This window comes from Astyanax mexicanus, chromosome 3 (genome assembly GCF_023375975.1).
Source record: "Astyanax mexicanus isolate ESR-SI-001 chromosome 3, AstMex3_surface, whole genome shotgun sequence".
NCBI lineage: Eukaryota > Metazoa > Chordata > Actinopteri > Characiformes > Acestrorhamphidae > Astyanax > Astyanax mexicanus.
Window position 1 is genome coordinate 35341251 of NC_064410.1, and position 15101 is coordinate 35356351.

The 15101-nt window shown below is 37.5% G+C and overlaps 1 protein-coding gene across 2 annotated transcripts in view; it reads right to left on the reverse strand.

Moving 5' to 3' along the window:
• The window catches only part of ptp4a3a (protein tyrosine phosphatase 4A3a), a 56267-nt gene that overhangs the window by 1610 nt on the left and 39556 nt on the right, over positions 1 to 15101 (reverse strand). For both annotated transcript variants that reach the window (XM_015602237.3, XM_015602238.3), the window contains exons 4-5: positions 8230 to 8360; positions 1277 to 1351 (exon numbers count right to left, since the gene is read on the reverse strand). In XM_015602237.3, coding sequence (XP_015457723.1) covers positions 1277 to 1351; positions 8230 to 8360 — 206 coding nt within the window. The remainder of the gene's footprint in view (positions 1 to 1276; positions 1352 to 8229; positions 8361 to 15101) is intronic.

The window sequence follows — 15101 nt, forward strand, 5'->3', positions numbered from 1 at the left end:
TTTAAGAGACACTATAAGGAACTACTAATTCATCAGGTCTCGCTGCTGGGTGGTGGTGGGGGGTAGCTAACTAAGTTGAGTAAAGCTAAGCTAAGCAAAGAAAACTGTAAGAAAAGACTTTCTTTTAAAGTCAAACGGGTGTTGGATGTTAATTTACACAGATTTTTCTCCTGAAAATGGTTTATTTACAGTAGGCTTAGATTCCCGAATTTCTCCAGCATTATAGCATATAGCATATGGCTATAGCATTAACGGCAACCACTAGCAGTTAGCTGCTAATGCACTGCATCCACAGCACTACTCCGAGGAACCCTGAGTGTTCCGGTAAGCCAGGGTGATATTAGCTAGTTGTTCGCCCCACATAGCTTGTTATAACACGGTAAACGCACAGACTACAGTCCGATATACTCGCCTCTGAACAGCAAAAGAGTTAGTGCTGTTAGCATCTAATGCTATGCTACTTCAGTCTCGGTGTTGGAGAACTAAACTGAAACTCCTTTATAATGCTGGACTTCAGCTTAACTGCTCCTTAAACCTGATTGGTAAAATTTAAAAGGTGCACTGGACTAATAGGTGCACTGACAATTTGTGGGAAAATTAAAGGATTTTAAGTGTGCCTTATAGTGTGAAAAACATTTATATTCTTTTAACGGTATATTTATATTAGTGGAGTCAAAAATAACATACAGTGGCTTACAACAGTATTCCTACCCTCTTTTCACATTGTATCAAATTACAACCACAAACTTGTATTTTATTGAGATTTAAATAGCACATAATTGTGAAGTGGAACAAAAATGATACATAATTTTTAAAATTTTAATCAAATAAAACTCTTAAAAAGTGTGACATGCAAGTATTTAGCCCCCACTCTATATCAATACTTAGTAGAGCCACCTTTCTCTGCAGGTGCAAGTCATTTGGGGTATGTTTCTACCAGCTCTGTACAGCTAGAGACTGAGATCTTTGCCTAAAACTCCTGAATTCTGAAAATAGACTGTAAGAACAGCCTCTCAGTTTTTTCTGTTCCATGTGTTCAGACTGTACAGCAGTATGTTTCTGATCTAATTTTTAGTGTCAAGTGCTGCTGAACAGAACAGGCTCACCTAGGTCTATAATTGAAACGAGACAGAATGACTCAACCTCTGGAAAAGTGTGTTTAAATCCATTTGATTCAGAGCATAAAGACGAGGTATGGTTAAGAATATGTCTTCAGTGCTGGTGTAGCTGCACATATATGTGTGTGTACTGTTTAATGTGACAGAGCTGCACTTACTGTCTGATGAACTGAATAGCGTCTTCATACTTCATCCCACTCTCAATCAGAGCCAAGGCCACCAGCACTGGAGCCCTGTGAGGAGGAATAAACACACTCTTTAAAAATGGGACACAACCCTCTAATCTGTTACTATGGGCAAAGATTTTCACTGATTTGTACTTTCACACTCAAATGCCATGTACTCAAAAAAATAAATATAGTCTTATTAAACTGCATTAAAGCCTTGCTGATGAGGCAATATATCATTATATATATATATATATATATATATATATATATATATATATATATATATATATATATGAGAAAGAGAATAAAAATGTATAAGAACAAGACAAATCATGGCAAAATACTTTCATTTTACATGTGACTTTGAAAGTTGCTGTAGTGTGAGCTTAAGAAATAAGACAGCTGAGAATGGAATATTATTAACATGATTATATTTGAAAAGCCTGTTTAAACAAAATGACTTGAGCTCTAATTTACAAGCAGATACTGTTTTTTTTTTTTTTTTTTAGTCTATTAAAACTGATAACAATCGTGACTCCAGGGTAGTACAACTGTCTAAGTGCAGAACAGGAGATGATAATGATGTTGGTAATTAGTTCTATAATCTGTAGAATTCACCCAATAACTGAAAGAAAAATTCAGTTGAGATTTGAGCATGTGAATAAAATTTATAAAATAAAATTAAATTAATTAAACTAATTAAAAAATAAAATTTCTTGTACATAATGGTATTTATATTTTAGGATATTTTTGTGACAATATTCTTGGTGATTTGACAAAATTGACTTGATAATTTCAAGAATATACTACATGCAACAAACAAATATGCAACAAAATAATATTAGAATTTTATTTATTTAAATATGAGTTCCGTAAAAAAAATATATATATAAAAATTGGTCTATTTTGGAAATAGCTGCTTATGTATATATTATAATAATAATAATAATAATAATAATAATAATAATAACGTAACAAAATAAATATAAAAATAAAGTAATGTAACAACAATATTCTACCACAAAATATTGAGTGTTTAGTATTTAGTTCAAAAACAAAAATACAGTAAATAGCAAAAAAAGTATAGTAAAATATCACAATATTTCAGGATGGTAACCCTGCTCATGTATAAAATAATATTATAACAAAATAAAATAATTAAAAATAAAGTAAAACCAAATATACAATAGACTTTTTTCAAAAATATTGTGATATGGACTTTTATTATCAGCTGTTTAGGCGATATTATTGTGTACGATACTTTATGACATGCCTGGTTGTGGTTTTAAAAATGTCCTTTCACTCCTCCACTCCTCAGTCCACTTATGAAATATAAAGGTTATATATTGGCAAGAACTTGCGATATAATATGCATCATGATACAGCTATTACCATTCAATAGATTGCATCAATATGACCAAGAAGAGACTTATATAGTAAATAATAGACTTATATAATATAATATCATATGCACAAAAAAGCAAATTAATTTTTTTTGTATGCAATCAGAAGTGTTATCTGAACACAGAATAAATGTAGTATTTCAAAACATCATACTGATACTTGGATAATATTATTTTTTATATAAGTACAAACTCAAATAAAGTACAGAAGAGAAACATATGTCTGTGGTTTAAAGCTAAGCTATGACTAATTAACTATCAGTACGTTATTTTCCTCGTTGTTGTAAATAAAGTGGAGCTGTGGGGTCATGGTCCACAGTGCATCACAGAGAGCACATTAAGCATATGTTTAGCTTTCCAATGCTCTCAAACCTCAGAAAAAAAGGCTTTCTAAGAACTGGAGCGAGGCTGGGCTTCCGAGAAGATTTCAAAACAGTAATTTCCCCCACCAGTCAAGCTGCACTGTCTAACATACACACTTCATCATGTGTTCTGCCTCAGCGCTCTTTCACAGGCTGGTGGGGAAAAGCACAAGTGCTGAAGAAAGTGTTTGCTGTCTGAATTGGAGGAAAATAAAGCCGGGCCAAGAAAACATTGGCACTCTTTCAAAAGGGGAGTTCGATTCCCTGCGGGAGGGAAAGAAGTACGTCAGAGACGGGATTTTACCGCCCTAAAGACGCGCTGAGTACAGATAGACCTCCGCCCACCCTCACGTCACTCTCTTTTTAAACAGTCATCGTTTGCAGCGCTGCCTTTTGTTCTGGATGTGCAGTGTGTGTGGCTCCTAACGGAAAGGCACATGTACATACATTTGTGCACTTAACTCAAAATGAGCTGCACTTGTACTCTCGTATGTAAATCATGATGCTGAGGAGTAACAAGCAGAAAAAAAGTTTCAGCCTAAAAAGCTGTACAGGGAAAGACCTAAATTCTCTTTTGGTTTGTTTTAGTTTTATACATTAAAACCTTTTTTTATACAGCATTAAACAGGTTGTTTTGGTTTCTGTGCCTTTAAGATTAAAGGTCTCATTCCATAGTTTTTTTATTCATTTTAAAATGCATAGTCTATAGTATGAATGAATGCCATGTGAGCTGTTTTTTGTATTAAAAAAAAATGCTCCAGTTATCCGATATAACGCTGCTTAATGATAGGACAGGATAGGATTTTGAATCTTGCTCATGAATATTCATACTTCCAAACACATCACCTCTGATTGGCTAACAGCACTGCGGCACCAGTGAGACTGACAACAGTTAGAAATGTTTTAAAATAAAGACATTTTTACACTAATAATAGTCTTTGCAATGTCATATGTTACTTTACAACATATCCTGCTAAGTGCAGTTCAGCCTCAGTTTACAGTCTCTGTAAAACACAAAATCCACTGGAGATCCAAGTACAGAAGGTAAAAATCCACCTCACCAGGCAGTTATTTTTAACTAATGTGAACAAAACTGTTTTAAATGTACACCTACCTATAGCAACTGTACTTCACTGGTGCTACAGAGACAAATGCTAACCATTTGTTCCTTACCTCTAAATTACTGGGCAAATCAAATAACACTGATGTGATATTTGCACAAATAACACATGAACAAACTGCTGTGCTGTTCATGGACTCGTTTTTCTGAACACTGGAGGTTGAGGAAGAATTTCATATACAACATAAACAACTCAGAGAGACCTACTGTATTTCACAAAATACAACAAAAAGTGGATTTTAGCTTAAGAACACATTTAAAATATGTAAATGATCCCTGATTCTTTGGGCTGCCCTGCACTGGGCTTCAATTAAAAAAGGACAGAGAACATTAACACTGCTATCAACTAACTCAAAGTTATCAATCTCAAGAAAAGCCCCTCTCATCTCAACTAGAAACAGGTTTTTTATCTTTCTGCCAGTCACTTGCCTTTTCACATGGACAATTTAAGCCAGATGCCATCAAACAGGATCATTACCATTACGATAATGGGAGTGTCTTTTATGATGTGTTCCTGGTATACATGCGACACTGTGGATCGAGGACAATTAAATGCCCAAACAACTTCGGAAATTGAATGTCTGTTCACCTCACGACTTGTACAGACGTACACAACCTATACATACTGTTAGCTCATGACTTTGAATAACTGCAGCTGTTCCCCAAGTATTCTTTCCTAATCTTTCTCAAACAAGCAAGAATGTCACTTGCGTATCCCAAAACCATTTCAATTCAGTCTTTCTAATGGTCTTTGTTTTTGATAATTGAGATACACACTTGAATAATAGAAAGCACATGAGGACACACCCCAGTAGAGAAAAACACTAGTGTGAACTCTGAGACAATAACAACCGAAGGAACATGCAGCACAAGCCTTCAACACAAACACATCATATCTGCGCAGGTCTGAGCTGTTCATCAATAGAGGAGAAGGCGAAGATGCATTTATGGCTTTTTTAGTTACTTCTGGCACCAACTTCATTTTAGGCACTGCTGCCACACTGCTCACACTGGATGATTATGGTAACAATATGGACAACAATAAATCCTTGAGCATGTAAGTGTTTTTCTCAGACGTCCTCTGAGTAAATTACAGGCTGAATTACCTGCTGTTTCTCACTAAACTTTGTAGTCCCGTCCACTGCCACACACTTTAGGCACGTGTTTCCACTGAGATCCACATAAACACGACAGCGAGTGGAAATGGAGGTGCTACTAAACGTGATGTCTTGTGACTGAGAAAGCCTTAAAAAACAAACTGGTCCTCCGTTTTTTTCAATTGCAGTCTGGATTCAAGAGGTTTATCGCTGAGCAGTCATATCATAAGTGTAAAATAAGTTTCACATAAGTTTCAAGTGTGATGTCCCCCCTGAGAAACTAATCTCATCCAGTTAGGGCATTAGTTGCATCTCCAAAATGACTTCCCAAGAGAAAGAAAAAAAAAAGTCATTTTAGACCATTTTCTTGCTCATTATGAAACCGTGACACAACATAACTGCTACATTTATAGTGTCAAAAAGTAAGAAAACACAAAAATGGACATACAAAAGTTTGCATGACAACCATGATATGAATTTGAATCAAAGCGTTTTTGATTAAGGACATAAAGCCACAAATCAGATACTTATCAGATTTAAAACCACACATGAAAGTGATTATATTTAAAAAATGACAGCTGTGGGAAAAGTCAATGCCACATTAAGGTAAAAATTAGTTTAAAAGATGCTGAAATGGAATTTTACCACCTGCAGCTACAGCATAGAAAAAAATAATTTGGTATTATTTTATGTGTAGCATTTTACAGCAGATAAAAGTAGTATTCTTCTACAAAAATGAGTGGTCTAGAGGAATAAAGCCCAATTTATACTTCTGCGTCGAAACCTACGCCGTAGTCTACGCGTATCCATATCAGTGGCTCTGTGACACTCAGCAGTTTTAAAACGCAAAGGTGGGAATGTGTGGGAGGAAACGCGAGACCCAGCGGACCAATCACAGCTGCTAATGTCCACGTCGCATAGTTACATTTCCAGGGAGATACATGTCAAGCTACGGCGTAGATTATGTGGCGACGCATAGACTACAGCGTAGGTTTGACGCAGAGGTATAAATTGGGTCTAAGGAGCCACTATGATCCAAAGATCGCTGATTGAATCTCGGTTTATGCTGCTTGCATTCAGCAGCCAGAGTCTGAGAGAGTATAATTGGTCTTGATCTGTCATTGCCAATAATAAAGGGAGACCTAAGGTGTGGGCTGGGTAATTGGGGGAAAAAATTAGAAATAATACTGGACTCCATCTCACAAGGCAAAACAAATCCCACCCTAAAAGTACTTTATGGGAAATTGTAGAAGGGGCATTGGTTTGATGCTGCTCTCCCACCATCCAGTTCAAAACCGCGGGGAAGACCAGATTCCGTGAAACCCTCCCGGCCTCCGCCCCCCGGATATGGGACAGACCTTAGCCTCGCGTGGAAGGTCATGGAAAGCACACGCTGGAGAGGGACAGTAAACACAACCACTCATAAAAAGCTACTTCCTGTTTTGTCTTCGTCCCTCGCCCGAGTGCCTCTAATAATACGGCAGCAGCATCGCAGCTGAGCAAGCGCTGTGGGAGCTGCTGACTTTGGCCCAGCTCTCGCTCCACTTTCAGGTCTTCAAATGGGAATCTCTCGCGGCCTGCTGTGAGACATGGTACGAGGCCAAGGAGACTCATCCAGATTGGCCACGGTCACTAGAGAAAGATCAGCCTCCTGAGAGAAAAGAGGTTTACGTTCTATAGTGCGCACGGTTCACATTCTTCTCCGGCTTAAGTTTCGAGGCACAGCGAAAGGGAAGCTGGCGCTTATGGGGCACCATGGAGGTGAACATGTATGAACCCAAAGCCCTCTAAAGCTATATCACAGCTCACATGGCTCGTATAGCCATGTCATTAGGGTTAGAACCCTTTGAATTTTCTATATCTCCCATGCTTTTCTGAGCTTACTGCACATGCCTGGTCCTGCAAAAACCTAGCATCTCCAGAAGAACGACTTTACAGAGGAACCAGTCGTAAAAAAAACAGCTGCACAGATTCAAAACTGCATTTCTGGTAGTCCAATCAGAACATTTTGAACATGACACACTATATAAAGAAGTGCAAGAAGTACAATGACAATACAAGTCATGAAAAAAACAATGACTTGTTGCCTCAGGGAATAACTTGTGAACACCTACACCTGTTTAAGTTAAGTGAGGTGTTATCATGTTAGTGAGGCTGAGCACTAGTCAGTAAGGCAACCATTAGTCAACATAATCAACGTGGACTATCAAATTTGCCAAAAGGGAATTTCATTGTTGACGCTTCAGTACACACCGTAGGAGGGTTGTACATTTAATACATTTAATCATACTCTCAGCATTTAAATCCCACATACAGTGCTGCATTCAGTTGTCTTTGGAGTGATGGTGAGAAACTAGACAGCAAGTAACCAAAAGCTGCTGCCAGGGTTGCCAGGTCCTGACGAAAAAAAAAAAAAAAAAAAAAAAAAAAAAAAGCTGTCCAAAATCTGTTTAAAGCCCAGCACAGGATGGGCTTTTAATTTTGAACAGTTGGCAAGTAAGGCTTTTTGGTGGCCACGATAAATATAAATTAAATACAAAGAAGTCCAATAAAACGCACACCTCAACCACACCTTAATTTTCACCTGAGTTTATTAAACAAGCCGTATTTGGCGTGAAAACAGTAAACCTGGCGACTTCGGAATACGGACGCAATACAATACAAATACAAAATCATTAATAATCAGTTATAACACATTCGTAGAAAAGGCAACAGTATAGATGGCTGTAGGTTTATCTATCTATTTGGCAAACAACAGTTAATTGTTACCCTTTCTACATATGTGTTATAACTGATCATTAATTATTTTTAAGGCATTAACAACCTAATTAGTAACCATTAATAAACTAATTGTAAACCACTTATAAACCCTTTATGATGGTAGTCTTATTTTAAAGTGGTACCACCTAATCTATAAAGCTAAAAAAAAAAAAAAAAAAAAAAAAAAAAAGTGACTGACCTTCCGAGGCCGGCCACACAGTGCACAGCCACGCAGCAGCCGGGCTCCTCCATGAAACGTCTTCTCAGCAGGCTCAGCCAGTCCTCCACCACCTTAGTTGGAGGAGGAGCGCCATCATCGAACGGCCAGTCCTGTAGAGAGAGACACTTCATTAACACCTTAAGAGTCAGCAGTCCAGGCACTTACTGCTACTGTGTAGTATAGCTTTACAATGTAGTAAACACACAGCATTCAAAAACAACTTTATTGACTGATTGATTGCCATAATTCTTATATATATCTTGACAGTTTGGTTTATTTATTGATTTATTATTGACTTGAAATTCTAGGTCAGCTGGTCACACACACCAAATAATAACTCACAATTTCACTTGTTGCTGGCTCAGACTGAAGTTCAGAAATCAATATTTGGTGGAATAACCCTGGTTTTTATTAATAGTTTTTATGCATCTTAGCATGTTCTCCTCCACCAGTCTTAAACACTGCTTTTGGGTAATTGTTTCGCCACTCCTGGTGCAAAAATTCAAGCAGTTCAGCTTATTTTGATGGCTTGTGATCATCCATCTTCCTCTTGATTATATTTCAGGTAATTTTTTCCAGGTTTTTAATTTGGTTGAATCTAGGAAACTCACATTTTCCATAGCTGTATCTTAAAATTTATTTGTATAAAATTTTAACAAATGTACTCTGGACAAACAGCTGTTATGTTGATGTTTAGCCCTATGATGCATTCGGATAGATGGTGGGTCAAGCCACATCACACTTAAAGCACAAAGGCTCTGAGTACAGATCAGGCTGTGACCAGTTCCATCAGGTGGGGAGGAGTTGTAGTAGGCCATGTGGATCAACACATATTTAGCCCTAGTGAGGCATCACTCAGATTGTAGCACATGATAACAGAGTGTCGGCATGCACGTGCACCTCTGACCTAAAGGTGAACATAAAGAGGTCAGAGTTCTGCTCGGAAACAATTTCGGCCACCCATCCAAACTGGCACTGGAGGCCCTTGATGCTGCCAAGCTGTCAGGGGCAACGTGGCATGTGTGGACCAATACAGACACAGCAGCACATCCACACAGGCACCGGCATGCACACACACACACTCATGCACACACACAGACCTGACACAGAAACTGGGCAGAGGCGCAGCTCTGATTACAGGGCTTACTCACAGAATAGATACAGATAAGCAGGCATTCCAATTACAGGCCAGCAGCACTACAATCACTGCACTGATGAGTGAAAGAACACACACAAGTGTTTAACACACTCACACGCAAAGCCTGAGGGACATGACAGTCAGCAGTGACAATGTGTGACATCTCAAAAAACTGAAGGGGAAAAAAGAGGGCAGATAAAAACCTTTGAAGTTTCCCACAATTTTTTGTCTATGCTGTAAATCCTGGTGTTTAGGTTCTAAACATGTTTCCAGAAGCAATTTTTTAATTGCAACAGTGTTTAGTTGAGCCATCTTTCTACCAAAGGACAAATCATGGAAAGCTTAACTCATTATCACACCTAAAAAAAGGTAATATATATATATATATATATATATATATATATATATATATATATATATATATATATATATATATATATATATATAAGGTTAAACTACACCTGTTTAGCCGTTTAAATTTGACTTTGTTTTTAGTAAAATATAATAAAGAGTAATAACCTTTGTTAAATAGCCCACCTCCGCTCTCCCACAGCTTTTCGAGATTAAAAAAATGTGTGCTTTTTGCCCAGCACTCTGTACAACAGCTGCTTCGAGGCATATTTTGTCCCAATAACTCGCCTTTCACACCATACTCCAGGCTCAAAGTAGCTCCACACCTCTTTGGTAGAATCTGGAGAGAACCGACATTTAAAATAAGGCATTAATAACTTTAAAAGTGCACAAGAATCTTATTACAATCCACTGTTTACAACCCATAGCTTTAGCTTATTACTGGGTGCCACTATCACGGTACTGATCATGAAAGTGCATAGACATACATAGACACCACATAGACTGCCTTCTGGCACAGCAGCCGGCCATTACAACTAATGTGCATTTATTTGTACTGAGGAAGTATAAATAAACCTATAATAATCACAAATCTACCATTTTTTAGCTAAGTGATTAGCTAAAGCTATGGGTTATAAACAGTGTTTTTTAATAAGCTTCTTGTGTGCTTTTTATTTTTTTATTAATGCCTCATTTTAAATGTCAGAGCTCTACCAAGTTTTCCCACAGAAAAAAAAAAGAAAATCAGAGATCATATACCTGCCCCAAAAACTGTGAACTTTATGTACTTTACGCACTCATTTACTTTACCAGCCTTAAGCTATTATACCATATTTGCACTACCGTTATAGGGGTTCTATTTATACTGTCATTCCATCTCAATCACCATCAATATTGCACTATTGTATTTGGTCTTACTTATGTTTACTGTGTCTTGTTGTTTTGTACATTTAGTGTCTCCCACTCTTTTAGATTATATATCTTATATCTTTTTACTTATATTGATATATCTATTTCTCCCCCACCACTACTGCACCTTGTTTCTGTCTCATGTATGTCTATTTGTGTCCCTGCTGTATTGTACACATAGTGTCTCCCATTCTTTCTTTTACTATATCTATTAGCTGTACCTGCTGTAAAATTTGGAAGGAGAGTAACGTAATTTCAATTTTCTGTATGTCCTGTACATATGCAGTATTGACAATAAAACTACTTGACTTAAGTATGACCTAATCATTATATCAGCTGGCTGTTAAAATCAAATGACTTTCTTCATATCTTTATAAGAACACTGTGATAATTCCATTACCAGACTTCAATCTTGCACCCACCTGATAACCATGCAAAAGCTTGATATGTGGTTTCTGTGCATTAGAGACCCTCCCCTTTTTACATTTCAAAACATAATTGTCCACTTGTCGTATTTTTCCAGACTAAAAGGCATACCGGAATATAAGGCACAATTACTAAGTGCACTACTAAGGATGCCTACATTAAAGTGAACAAGGGTGTCATCATGTTTTCCTGACATTATCAGTGTACTATTGTGAGAGGCTTCTGACTACGGTAGCCGTAATGCTTCGAAAATTCATCAAGCGGTGGGACTTCGTAGCTTAACAAAATCGTATTAAAACCCAGATTAAAATCGGTCAGTAAGCACAACCAGAATTTATACATAAAACGTATAAAACTTATAAAGCGCACAGAATTATAAAGCGCATGGGATTATAAGGCACACTTTTTTAATAAAGGATTTGAAGTGTGTTTTATAGTCCAAAAAATACGGTAGTTATACAAACTTATAAAAAAAAGTTACGGTTTAGGGGTGGGCGATATGCCCTAAAACAATATCACAAAATTTCATGGTATTTTCGCGATAACGATACTCTTGGCTATATGAAAATGTAAACAAAATTATTTCAAAAATACACTATACACTCAATCAAAACAATTATTACATACAATATAATATTGCACACGCCTAAGTAAGATATTAAAAAATACAAGAATTTTATCAGATTTGTAACAGAAGTCAATGATCCAGAATGTCATGATAGTAATAATAATGCACTTCAAATATCTCCATATATCCAGGATTAAAGTAAAATAAATAATACTGGTCAGATTTAATCTGTCTCTAGTAGATATATAATGGGAAATGGGATGGGTGATACGGCATGATATTTTAGGGTATTATATTGTTCACGATATTTAAAAAATTTGACGATATTATCGTGTATGATGCGATATGGCACACCCCTACGGTAGTGGTAAAAATACTTGCAGTGCGTTGGTAGGTCCACTGCATCTTCTCAAAGACTTTTTAAAATCTGACTTTAGGATTTTAAATTATATTGCAGAGATGATGCATAGGTTTGTATGGCCTGCATGCAGTTTGTGGCCTTCAGGCAAATAAAACACTAGGCCTTGGGTGTGGATGAAAATTAATGAGAGTGAATAAGAGGAACAAGTGATTAAAAAAAAGGACAAACAGATGAGTGTGTAGCTGTGTTTAGCTATTAAAGATCAGTTACCTGCCCTAAAGGAACAGGTCAGGACAGAAACTCTATGGATTGGGCAAATGCAACAATACATGGGATTGCAGGTCACTATGGCTGTGAACTAGAGTTTGGCCTGAAGCACTGCCCTGTTTGGATTTGGTATGCTTAAGCAATGTGCAATCACAATAAATTATTCATTAATGACTTTTGATATAATTATTGTAGAATTGTAGAATATCAGTTTGCATAATAATTATTACCAGTTTAGTTCAACAACCTCAGCGTTAAATAGATTTTCTGCCCATGTCCACTTCGTCTAGGAGCTTTTGCACAGAAGTCCAGTGATGTCATTTAGGTCGGATAAACAGCCCTGGCCTACTTTGCAAATAAGGTAGTAGGTTCTCACTCCACACACACACACACACACACACACACACACACAAACACAGAGAGAAAAGTGAAAACAGGCACACACTCAGGATTATTAAAGGCCCTGAACAATGCACAGTGTGATCTAGCTGCTCATTAAACTAAAAAGGTATTCAGCTCCAAAGGCACAGACGTAACCCTCTCTTGTGTTTACTTTCGTAACACAGACACACACACACGCATACACACACAACACTGATGATTGTCCCCATGAGGGTCCTGTTCATCAGCAACCAGTGTACCAAACGGCTCTGGTCCCTGGAGTGCCAAACAGGTACACACACTCTTAGTGCAGATACATTCAGAAAAACATGCTTACATACCTCACATACAAAATATTAAAAACAAACCCACACAAACATATATACACACACTCTAAAAGCAACAAAACACAAGACCTCCCTGTAGGGCAGCATTCATAAAGCTACACAACACTTCTATACGTGTTACACAGGCCTAGTGCAACAGGTTTCAGTGATCACTAATTTCAGCAATAAGCTTTTATGTTATTCCATGTTAATTGTCTTATGAATCACCTCTACAGTAACGTGTTACCCAAAGCCAATCCGAAGTGTTTTTTTTTTTTTAAAGAGAGTAAGTGTAAGACATGAGTATGGGTTAGTTTGGGGCCGATAAAAACAGAAACTTGTTCAGCTCTGTGTTTCTCTTAGCAGACTAAAAAAGTAATTTAAGTACAGACCTGCCAACCTTGAAAACATTTTATGAGCACAAATACCCCCACTTAAATGCTCGCTGTACCCCCTCTCCCATCCCCCCAGGCCAATACAGTAACTTGATCATTTCTCTGTAATTTTGACAACAACAATAGTAAGCAATATTTTGCATTATTCATAAATGAGTTTGTAAAATTATAAAATAAATGTAAAAGTACTACCCTGCGCTACATAAAGGTTAATAATTGGTTACTCAATATATTAATGAAACAAATAAAAACATTAAAATCACCAGTGCACATATGAAACAGTGCACGTATGTGTAAACCATGTGACCTACCAAGTTTCCTTAAGCTTTAATTAATTGGATGTTTAAATGTACCAGTAAAAAAAAGAATCAATATACATCAGCATCAGCAATCAGCATCATAAAAGCATACAGTGCTCTGCAAATGTTATAGATATCCGAGTGTATCCTAGCCTGTTTATATCTGCTAATAACCACAAACCTCACTAATTGTATCACGACTAGTGCATAAAGAGAACCAAAAAAGAGAGCAAAAAGCAGACAATGAGCAAAGAAATAGAAAGAGTGGAACTTTATGAGAGCTACTGAGCTGTGGGCTGTGGTGGTTCAGTGGGCTCTGCAAGCTCTCACTCTTGGGCAAGGTCCTTTACCTTCACTGATCCCTAGGTGATGGCTGCCTACCTGCCTACTGCTTCGTACATGTGTGCTCACTGTACACCACTGAGTGTGTATGTGTGTGTTCACTGATCGGATGGGATAAAAGCAGAGGCTTAATTCCATCTGGGCTTAGAACACAAGCACAGTGGCTTGCAAAAGTATTCATACCCCTTGAACTTTTTTCACAGTTTGTTACCTTACAACTACAGACCAATAAATGTATTGTATTAAAATTTCTAGTCCAAAAAGTTTTACTTTGGTCCCATCTGACCACATTACCTTCTTCCACATGTTTGCGGCAAACTTATGTCTTTTTTTAACAATGGTGTTTTTCTCAGATTTGTAAAGTGCACGACTTATAGTTGTACTGTAGAAAGATTATCCCACCTGAGCTGTGGATCTCTGCAGCTCCTTCAGAGTGACCATGGGCCACTTGGATGCTCCTCTGTTCTGTTATCCATTTTTATGTATGAATAATTTGTACTCTGTGTAAAAAGACCCTGAGAATGTCTCAGCTGACTGAATACATTAGTGTTAAAGAGGGGAAAAAAAACAGTGCAAGTATGATTTTTGTCTAAACTGCTGCTTAACGTTTAAGTAGAGAAGTGGTGAGTGGTGCTGGTATATTACAGCCCAGTCCATGTTTCCTTCAGTTTCACAGAAGGCAGCAAAGTCTGGACAGCTTGCCTTCAATCTCTCGCTCTCTTTTCCCTCTTCTGAGTAGCTTCACTGTGAGAAAGTCAGAGAAAGAACAAGAAAAAAAAGGAAAAAAAATAGCAGGGGGTCTGCTGAAATGGAGGCCACATGGACAGACCAGGCAGTGCTGCCTCCATGGCAACAGAGAAACTTTGACGATGGTAATAAGAAACACGTGTAGTAGTTCGGAGGAGAACAGCCCTGTGTTACGAAGCCAGCACACGAGCGTACAAGTGTGTGTGTGTGTATGTGTAAAAAACCCGGCTACGTGAGGTCTGTGACTATTTGATAACAGTTGCCGAGCTCACAGAGAACTCACTGTTCCCATCCCTCTCGCTCTCTTTCTCTCTGTGGAGCGAGGTGTGAATAGTGGGACA